General features: G+C 45.1%; 1 protein-coding gene across 4 annotated transcripts in view; it reads right to left on the bottom strand.

Annotated features, from left to right (window-relative positions):
* Positions 1–678: 678 nt before the first annotated feature.
* Positions 679–11,370, bottom strand: part of LOC119660867 (fatty acyl-CoA reductase wat-like) — a 216,446-nt gene continuing 205,754 nt past the window's right edge. For all 4 annotated transcript variants that reach the window (XM_038069777.1, XM_038069776.1, XM_038069778.1 and 1 more), the window contains one exon: positions 679–2,131. In XM_038069777.1, coding sequence (XP_037925705.1) covers positions 2,035–2,131 — 97 coding nt within the window. In that variant the 3' untranslated portion in view covers positions 679–2,034. The remainder of the gene's footprint in view (positions 2,132–11,370) is intronic.

The raw sequence follows: 11,370 nt of genomic DNA, 5'->3' as shown, positions 1-11,370 counted from the left end.
GAGGACCAGTTGGTACAATTTGTCCCGTTTTTAGGCGCGGGAGACTCGACTTCCTCCTTCTCCGTCTGCAGCTATTCGATAAGAAAGAGCTCCCAGCGATCACCACGTGAAGGTGGAGATAGGGTTTGGTAGTAGAGCTGTTGGTTTTGGTTCACCAGGCGTTTCCCAGGTTTTATGCTCTATCGTGGGTACCAATCCACGTTTCGTCCTGGGACCTATACTACTCTTTGAGCAGCCAAAATGACCAATGTCTAGCCCCATATTCATCCTCTATAGCTTGTGGAAAAACTTGCTTCCAAAATTCTGTGAAAAAAATGCATACTCTCCGTCACGTCGCTGAACTCAATGGAAAATGGTATGGGGATTTACAGTTCCAATCTTTCAAAAAACTTTCATGCCAAGGGGTATAATCATTTCTAAGTGCGTGTAACAGACAAGTTTTGTTTTCCAGAAAAGCACACAATGATGATGATTTACCTTGTGAGAATCCTACAGGTGCCGGCTCTGGGCTGATCATCTATCCTAGCTTTAAAGCTCCTGAAGAACAAAATAAATATATATAGCGAATATCAGCGTTCTTCAAAAGGCGCTGACGAAATCCGAAGTGGCTGGCTCATCACGGGGCATCAGCAATATAGTTTCAAATCAGCAAGAAATAATTGAAAACACTTTTTTTTTTCTATTCTCTATTCTTTTGATATTACCTAGATTACATTTCGAATCATCTCTCTCTATAGATACAATTAAAAAAATAATAACATAGGAAAAAACTCAACAATTAAAGAAGAATCATTGATAAAACTCTTAACTAGTTAAAAATATTTTTGTCTCTATTATTTAACTTTGTTTTTTATTTTAATTTTTTTAAGATTTCTGCCTCTAAATATCGAATCTTCCCCCTCCTCTTTGCTTTATGTATTCAAATGTGCGACAGGTGATTCTTTTTTTAGGTTTTTCGAACATTTATAAATTTTTATTGTTGTGTGAACTTATATCTTTAAGGTAGGCTATTTACAAAAGAAACGAGAAAAAAAAATAGAAGAGTATTTTAAATGATACATCAGAGGAAATAGAAAAACCATAAAAAATTCATTCATTCAAAAACATATTTAACAATATATAAATATGTGGAGCGCGACGGGGATTATATACTATGTATATATTTTTATTTAGTTTTTCAAAATTCATAAAGATAAATCAAATGGAATGTAACTTTGTGCTCGATTAAATTTCTATATTTGTATGGATTGGTTCATTGATTTAACTATCGGCTACACCTGTCTTATCCACATGGAAACCTCGATGAGAAATCCCTTTTTATTTATTATTCATATATATATAGGTAAAAAAAGCCCATGAACCAACTTCCCGCCCAACCGGACCGGATATATCGCACCCTTGCGACAAAAGTGTCGCAACTCAAAAAAGTATTTTTTTTTTTCAGAAATCGTAAAAAAACCCTTTGCTGCTGAAGAAGAAGAAGAAGTGAATTTCCTCTTTGTTCAAAGCTAAACATATGCTTGTCATTCCTTGAAGACCATGCGACACATTTGAACCCGCTCATAATAGAAATATTAAGGTTTTTACAGTTATGATTGTTTTTATGTTGTTTTGAAGATAATTTGCAAACAAGAACTAACCGAAGCGTTGTAAGTGCATTTAGCGACAACTGTTTGTATTGCAGTTAAGGAGGTTTGTCTGTTATCAATGGCGTTATTTTTGATTTACGACATTTTCCTCTCAAGGGTGCGATATACATATGTATATATATCTATATATATATAGATACATCGCAGTAAAAAGAATATTATATACTGATACCACGAAGCAGTAATCAAAATGTTCAAAACAATGAAAAACACTAAAATCATCTACCGAACAAAAAACGTGGCTTCCCTTAGTCTAATTTTTTTTTTAATTCTGAAGATAAAACTTTGTCTATATCTACAAATATAGGTAAAGAGCTTTTAAAAAAAAATAGAATATTTTTTTTTTTTTGTAACAAATACAACATACTAGATCTGGAAATCTGATTTAGTTAAAATTAAAAAACAATAATAAAATTGACCAAAACAATTTTAAAAGTATTGCAACTACCAAGAATTTGATGGACTGATGAAGCCAGTAGAGTCTGTCCCGTTCACAAATCGGTTTCCATGAAAAGAAAGAAAAGAATAAAATGTATTAATATTAAATGTTTATTAAAAATAAGCTATATAAAATATGGAAAGAATTATGTCGTATTTTGTCAATAGATCATCATCATCAACGGCGCAACAACCGGTATCCGGTCTAGGCCTGCCTTAATAAGGAACTCCAGACATTCCGGTTTTGCGCCGAGGTCCACCAATTCGATATCCCTAAAAGCTGTCTGGCGTCCTGACCTACGCCATCGCTCCATCTTAGGCAGGGTCTGCCTCGTCTTCTTTTTCTACCATAGATATTGCCCCTATAAACTTTCCGGGTGGGATCATTCTCATCCATACGGATTAAGTGACCCGCCCATCGTAACCTATTGAGCCGGATTTTATCCACAACCGGACGGTCATGGTATCGCTCATAGATTTCGTCATTGTGTAGGCTACGGAATCCTCCATCCTCATGTAGGGGGCCAAAAATTCTTCGGAGGATTTTTCTCTCGAACGCGGCCAAGAGTTTGCAATTTTTCTTGCTAAGAACCCAAGTTTCCGAGGAATACATGAGGACTGGCAAGATCATAGTCTTGTACAGTAAGAGCTTTGACCCTATGGCGAGACGTTTCAAGCGGAACAGTCTTTGTAAGCTGAAATAGGCTCTGTTGGCTGACAACAACCGTGCGCGGATTTCATCATCGTAGCTATTATCGGTTGTGATTTTCGACCCTAGATACGAGAAATTGTCAACGGTCTCAAAGTTGTATTCTCCTATCCTTATTCTTCTTCGTGTTTGACCGGTGCGGTTTGATGTTGTTGGCTGATTCGTCTTCGGTGCTGACGTTGCCACCATATATTTTGTCTTGCCTTCATTGATGTGCAGCCCAAGATCTCGCCTCAATGGCCGCCTGCTCGATCTGGATGAAGGCAGTTTGTACGTCTCGAGTGGTTCTTCCCATGATGTCGATATTGTCAGCATAGGCCAGTAGTTGGGTGGACTTGAAGAGGATCGTACCTTTTGCATTTACCTCAGCATCACGGATCACTTTCTCGAGGGCCAGGTTAAAGAGGACGCATGATAGCGCATCCCCATCCCCTTGTCGTAGACCGTTGTTGATGTTGGCCTCGCTTTTATCTAGCCTCGCACATTGGTCAGGGTCAGCCTAGTCAATCTTATTAATTTCGTCGGGATACCGAATACCGAATTCTCTCATGGCCGTGTACAGTTTTACCCTGGCTATGCTATCATAGGCGGCTTTAAAGTCGATGAACAGATGGTGCAACTGTTGTCCATATTCCAACAGTTTTTCCATCGCTTGCCGCAGAGAGAAAATCAGATCTGTTGCTGATTTGGCTGGAGTGAAGCCTCTTTGGTATGGGCCAATGATGTTCTGGGCGTAAGGGGCTATCCGGCATAGCAAGATAGTGGAGAATATCTTATAGATGGTGAGCAAGCGGGCTCCCGGCCGTCGATATCCAACGACCGCAGTGCCTCAGTAGTGGGAACCTTGGCTACTGTGGCATCTAATGTTACAAGCGTACGGGAGGAACTTGAACTGGCTCCAGTGATGGATTCGTTCAGAAGGAGCTCGATTTTTCGCAGATCCCCCCCCCCCCCCCCCCACACGGGCACAAGCCCCCACGATCGCTACCCCCAGTGGGAAGCATATAGTGGGAGTCTTCGATGAGGAAGAATCACTCACGCCGATTCACCCGAGCGATGTTTTGGGCAATGATCAGTCTGGAGCTGCCTTTACTGTCCTCGGTAAAAAGATCATGGAGCTATGTGAGTTTATAAAGGAGCGCAGGAACATTCACCAAAATATAAGGGCCATGATAAGCGACATCCGTTTGACGTACGGCAAGGCCCAGGATGAATGAGTAGGGAAGTCGCCGATTGGAAAAGTGAACCAGGCAACTCAAGTAACGCCGGTTCAAAACACAAAAGGGGAGAAACCGGGGAAGAGGCTGCGCGAGAAGCTGAATGACTCAACAGGCCAGTAAACCCCGAAAAGAAAAAAGGACTCAACTCCCAAAAAGGCGGAGTTCATGAAAAGTACGTCTGAAGCTACCAGTGAAAATACTGCAGTGGCTACCTCGAAAAAAGGGATCGAACCTTCAAAGGCGGATGCGGAAGCTTGGAGGGAGGTAGAACCGCAGAAAAGAAATTATCGGAGGAAGATTAGACCAGAGGTGATTTTCATTTCTAAACGGGGCGAAGGGTCATACGCCGACATTCTCAGGAAAGTGAAGGCAGACCTCGAACTCACCAATTTGGGAGACGTCAGCCGTATTAAACGGTCGCAGAAGGGAGATCTTATGTTGGAACTTAAGAAATCCAAGGACGTAACCGCGGACAAATTCTTAAGCCAAATCAGGAAGACTTTAGGGCAAGAAGCCGACATAAGAAAACTACTTCTCAGAGAGGACTCTCTGGCACGGGACGGATGTGGGCCCCAAAGAGTACATTGTCACAGCCGGGGTACCACAGGGATCGGTACTTGGTCCCCTGTTGTGGAATATCATGTATAATGGGGTGCTTGCTCTTCCCGTCCGAGAGGGGACTACGATTGTCGGCTTTGCTGATGACCTAGCTGTGGTTGTTGCAGCAAAACACCCAGAAGATGTGGAGGTTTACGCAACAGAAACAGTGAGAGCGGTAAAGTCCTGGCTAGAAAAGGCCTTGCTGACCTTGGCGGACGCGAAAACGGAAGCGGTCTTAATAACGAAACGCAGGAAAAATAACACTGTACAAGTGGAGGTCGGTGGACATACGGTCGTATCAAAGCCGGCTATCAAATACCTGGGGGTGATAATTGACACCAAATTGAGTTTTAGGGAACACCTAGAGTATGCATGCCAAAAGGCAGCCAGTGCCACCACGGCACTTGCAAAAATGTTGCCAAATATTGGTGGGCCGAAACATTGCCGGAGGTTGGTGCTAGCCGGAGTGGTGCGCTCCATCCTGCTCTACTCGTCGCCTGTGTGGGCAGAGGCGCTTGCAAACTCTCAGAGACGGAAGCAGGTGAACTCGGTTTACCGGCGGATGGCTTTGAGGGTTTGCAGTGCTTTTAGAACCCCATCAGATGAGGCAGTATTGGTGGTGGCAGGCATGATCCCGGTTGACATTCTGGCCAATGAAATGAGTGTCCTGTACAATGCAAGACATATGGAGGGGCATGCACAGCGTAGAAATGCGGCAAGGTCAGAGTCGCTTGATCTCTGGCAACGCAGATGGGACGAGTCTACGAAAGGCCGGTGGACGCACAGGCTCATTCCCAACATTAGGGTGTGGCTTGAGCGAAAACATGGGGATACCAACTACCACATTACCCAGTTCCTCACGGACCACCGCTTTGGGTTGGATGATTTTCCGAACTGTCCAAGATGCGATGGCATACCGGAGGATCCAGAGCATGTGATGTTTCACTGCCCACGATTTGCGATGGAGAGAAGGAGCTTAAACCAGGTGCTGGGCAGGAGCGGGACCCCGGAGAGCTTGGTTACTGAGATGCTGGAGTCCGAGGAGAAGTGGCTTGCGGTTGGCTCCGCAATCATCCAAATGCAGGAGGAGTTGCTGAAGGAACAAAGAAGGAGGAAAGCTGCAAATAGGAGAAGGATGAGTGCCTAAGAGCAAACCTTCCTCGCGGAGTAATACCTGAATGGTGGTCCCGCGGGGCTGGGGCTGGAGAGACCGGGGGTGGTTTTTAGTGGGTGTGAATCCCACACGCGCCCGCTGTAGTTCCGCCGTTCGGGCGGCCTAGTAAGATAGCGGAGAATATCTTATAGATGGTACTCAGCAACGTGATACCTCTATAGTTGCTCCACTGTGTGATATCTCCCTTTTTATGTATGAGACAGGTAATGCTTCTTTCCCAGTCGTCAGGCATTGGTTCGCTGTCCCATACCTTGAGCACAAGTTGATGAACCGTTTGATGTAATTGGTCGCCTTCATATTAAAACAATTCGGCTGTAATTCCATCGGCTAATGGCGACTTATGATTTTTAGCCAGTGAATTGCACGGACTGTTTCTCTTAAACTTGGTGGTGGCAGTATTTGTCCGTCGTCTTCAGTTGGCGGGACCTCCAACTCGCCGATGTTCTGGTTGTTCAGTAGCTCATCAAAGTACTCAACCCATCGCTCTAATATGCCCATTCTGTCGGAAATCAGATTTCCCTCTTTGTCTCGGCAGGATGAGCATCGAGGTGTATAAGGCTTCATCCTGCTGACTTGTTGGTAAAACTTCCGCGCCTGGTGCGGTTGCTCCCTGTACTTTTCTAGTTCACAGACTTGTTGGTTCTCGCAGGATTCCTTTTTCCGTCTGTGAAGTCGCTTCTCCCCTCGATGGAGTTCCTGATAAGTCTCTGCATGTGCCGGCGTTCTTTGAGAATGCAACATTACTCGGTATGCAGCATTCTTCCGTTCCGTTGCTAGCTTACATTCATCGTCAAACCAGCCATTCCGACTCCGTTTGCGGCTGGGGCCAAGTATGCTTGTGGCCGTATCCATGATAACGTTCTTCAGGTGATTGCGAAGATCATTTGTTGATGCTTCATCTGCAGGTCCTCTGTTGACTGCAGTTATTGCGGCATCCATTTCCCTCTTATAGGTGTCGCGGAGGGTTGTGTTGTGGATGGCTTCAGTGTTAACTCTCACCTGATTGTCAGAGGGGATTCTAGGTGGTATTGTTATTCGAGCTCGGAACACCATGCCAACGAGATAGTGATCCGAGTCTATATTGGCCCCCCTATATGTTCTGACATTCATCAAGGCTGAGAGGTGGCGGCGTTCGATCAACACGTGGTCAATTTGGTTGAAAGTGGTTCCGTCTGGAGAGGCCCATGTATGTTTGTGGACCGCTTTCCGCGCAAACTAGGTACTTCCAACAACCATTTCGTGTGACCCTGCTAATTGAATAATCCGCAGTCCCCCGTACCCCCGTACTGGTAGCCCAATTGTTGCAGAAACCGATAAAATCGTCGAAATCATCCAAGTAGACCGGCATTTGAGCATTCGCTGGATTGGCCTGGAACTGGGTATAGACCATAGAACCGTTTGGTACCATTTGCAGAAGATTGAATTCCAAAAAAGTCTGGATGTTTGGGTGCCACACGAGTTGACGGAAAAAAATCTCTTGGACCGAATTAACGCTTGCGATGCACTGCTGAAACGAATTCGACCCATTTTTGAAGCGGATGGTGGCTGGTGATGAAAAGTGGATCACGTACGAAAATTTCAAGCGAAAAAGATCGTGTTCGATCAGCGGCGAGCCGGCCGAAACGATCGCTAAGCCCGGATTGACGGGCAGGAAAGTTTTGCTGTGTGTTTGGTGGGATTGGAAGGATCCTTTACTGTGAGCAACTCGACCGTTTGAAGCAGGTGATTGACCAGAAGCGGCCAGGATTGGTCAATAGGAATGGTGTTGTGTTCCACCAGGAGAACGCTCGGCCAAACGCATTTTTGATGATCCGCTAGAAGCTGCGGAAGCTCGAATAGGATGTCCTATCGCACCCACCGTATAGTCCGGACCTGGCACCAAATGATTACGATCTCTTCCGGTCCATGCAAAACGCTCTTGGTGCTACTAAGTTGGCCTCAAAAGAGGCTCGCGAAAACTGGCTGTCTGAGTTGTTTGCAAATAAGGAGGAGGAGTTTTATAAGAGGTGGATAATATGTAATGTAATAATGTAAGGGTCTTAGAATTTCAGTTGGATTGTATATTGCAACTTTTTAGTATAAATTGATGATTGTACTCAAGTACGAGTTAGTACATCAGTTCGCTTCGAGATCTCGTAGTGAAGAGACGTGTTGCGGAGCAATCCGATTGTTCTAGGAACGGAAAATCAAAAAGTGGCAGAAGTGTTAAGCGGAGTGCTCTGTGAGCAATTAAACAAAGGAAGTATCGTTCTGTTAACAATATACAGTGGATTTCCATATTATTGAGACACCGTATATTAAAGTATAATTTACATGCGACTGTTTTTTTTGTTTTCTTTTAGTCAACCCACTTCCTGACATCCACGCAGGACGGGCTTGGGGACAGGATGTCCGCATTCCCTCTGCAAGATGCACCCCTAGCCGTTTTTGTTGATGCCTCTGACATCGCAGTAGGCGCTGCCCTTCACCAAAAGGTGGATCAAGTTTGGCAGCCGTTGAGCTTCTTCTCGAAGCAGTTGAATTCCGCTCAACGGAACTACGATCGCGAACTGCTCGCCGCGTACTTGAGCATGAAATACTTCCGTTTCTCCCTAGAAGGCAGGCCGTTTACAGTGTTCACGGACCATAAGCCTCTCACGTATGCTTTGAAACAGAAGCCCGACAAAGCGTCCCCTCGTCAGCTTCGACATCTGAGCTTCATAAGCCAGTTTACGTCAGACATCCAGCACGTGTTCGGCAAGGACAACATAGTTGCTGACGCTTTGTCTCGTGTCTCCGAGGTTAACATCCCCGCCTTACTCGATTTCTCGGCTATTGCCAAGGCGCAGGAGGATGACACAGCACTTCAGAGCCTCAAATCCAACCCCAAATACAAATTTCGGCAGTTGCCCATCTTCGGCTCAAACCTCCCTCTCTGCTGCGAAGACTCGGAAAAGGGACCTCGGCCATACATTCCGGCCACCTTTCGCAAGGAAGTGTTCCACGCAGTTCACGACTTAGCGCATCCAGGCATCAGGACAACAAATCGGCTAGTCACCGAGAAGTACTTCTGGCCCTCTATGAATAAGGATGTCAATTCCTGGGCCAGAGAGTGCATCGCATGCCAGAAGTGTAAAGTCTCCAGGCATGTAAGGAAAGAATTGGGCTGATTCCCTCGCACTACCAAGCGGTTCCACACAATACACCTCGACATAGTAGGGCCTTTGCGAGACTCGCACGGTTATAGGTATTGTCTCACAATCATCGTCAGGTTTACGCGGTGGCCTGAGGCAATACCTCTGAAAGATATTACGGCGCAATCATGTACCGAAGCCCTCTGTCGAGAGTGGATACCTCGCTTTGGCGTCCCTGCAGTGGTCATCACTGACCAGGGAATGCAATTTGAGTCCACCCTTTTCTCCGAGTTCCTAGCTTTTAAACGACAGCGGATTACTGCATAGCACCCGCAACCCAATGGGATGCTAGAACGTTGGCACCGGACGCTGAAAGCCGCCATTATGGCACGCGACGATCCGTCCTGTTCCCAAGTCTTGCCTCTCGTCCTACTCGGCCTACGTACAACCCGCCGAGAGGAATTTGCTGCCAGCCCCGCGGAGCTAGTATACGGGGAGAACCCGAGACTCCCAAGTGATCCGGTCTTCGACAAGAGATCGGGTCTCACAGAGTCGGGGTTGGTGCGTCTGCTAAGGGACAATCTCCGATGCATAAAAGCCACACCACCCACCCGACACTCGTCCACACCTGCCTGTTCGCCCAAGGAACTGGACTTCCCCTATATCTTTCTGGTGCAAGAACCGTGGGTTCGGTTTAACAAAATCTGTGGCATTGGATCAGTAAAGGGGGCTAGGATCTTCTACGACGAAAGATCCATAAGACCGAGAGCTTGCGTCCTGATGTCAAGACGGTTAGAGGCAACTATGCTGAGACAATGTTGTTCCCAGGACTTAGCTACGGTCATCATACAATACCAGATAAATGGCGAGAGGAAAAACATCATGGTTGCCTCCGCTTATTTACCCTATGATTCTTTGTATCCTCCACCGACGCAAGAACTTAGGGATCTGGTGGCATATGCAGAATCAAGTGGTCTCGAACTCTTAATAGGTTGCGATGCGAATGCTCAACATATTTGTTGGGGCAGTAGCAAATGCAATCCAAGAGGAGAGAAGCTATTTGATTTCATCACTTCAGCTGGTCTTATGACTGCAAACGTAGGGTGCGCCCCTACGTTCGTAGGACCGAGAAGAAGCGAAGTAATTGACCTAACAATCTGTACCCCAAAATTGTTAGAGTTGATTACACACTGGCGAGTGCTAGACGAGGTCTCACTGTCAGATCACCGATATCTGGAATTCAATCTGACTATTGCGGGCGAACAGTCTGCAGTACAAAGATGGAACCCTAGGAAAACGGATTGGGCAAAGTTCAATGAACTTCTTGGCAATAAAGTACAGTTCCCTAGGCGACTAAGGACTCCTTTGGTGCTGGAAGATGAATTGAAAACTCAGAATTGCACACTTTTAGAGTGCTATGAACAGGCTTGCCCTATTTCCCGAGGCCAAAGCGGTAAAACGATTCCTTGGTGGAACCGAGAACTGCAAAAACTCAGGAAATCAACCAGGCGACTTCTAAATCGTGCTTGCAAAAGTATTATAACAAGGACGAAAACTGGTTAAATTTCAGGAACTCACAACGTGAATATAAGAGGCTCGTGAGGTGCTCGAAACGAGACTCCTTTAGAGCGTACTGTGAGGAACTGGAAGGCGGAAGGGAGACTTCAAGGCTGTGCGGAGTTCTCAAAAGGGATGAGTCGGCCAAGTTGGATTCTCTTAGAAAACCCGACGGTACTTTCACGAGCTCCAGACTGGACTCAGTACAGACCCTCCTGGAAGTACACCACCCGGGAGAACGGGTGAGAGAAGTGGTAGGGGGAGAGTTAACGGTTCTTGCAACCCCTTCAACACGCAAGCGTTGCAAGGGGAACTGGAACACTGCGAAAGCGGTTGTCACCCATGAAAAGGTGAGAGCTGGGTTTTTTTTCATTATTTGGAACGTACTAAACGAGAAATTAACGTCTAAATCCTCGAAAAATGATTTTTCAGCTTTTACCCATTTTCGGCATCAAAAAATCAAAGGCTATACACTTGCTTTTTGACTCTGATACCCTAAAATTTCAAAATCGAAAATTGGGTTTTTTTTTTCATTATTTGGAACGTACTAAACGAGAAATTAACGTCTAAATCCTCGAAAAATGATTTTTCAGCTTTTACCCATTTTCGGCATCAAAAAATCAAAGGCTATACACTTGCTTTTTGACTCTGATACCCTAAAATTTCAAAATCGAAAATTGGGTTTTTTTTTCATTATTTGGAACGTACTAAACGAGAAATTAACGTCTAAATCCTCGAAAAATGATTTTTCAGCTTTTACCCATTTTCGGCATCAAAAAATCAAAGGCTATACACTTGCTTTTTGACTCTGATACCCTAAAATTTCAAAATCGAAAATTGGGTTTTTTTTTTCATTATTTGGAACGTACTAAACGAGAAATTAACGTCTAAATCCTCGAAAAATGATTTT

Source organism: Hermetia illucens, chromosome 7, assembly GCF_905115235.1.
Source record: "Hermetia illucens chromosome 7, iHerIll2.2.curated.20191125, whole genome shotgun sequence".
NCBI lineage: Eukaryota > Metazoa > Arthropoda > Insecta > Diptera > Stratiomyidae > Hermetia > Hermetia illucens.
This window is presented reverse-complemented; position numbering and strand designations above follow the sequence as displayed.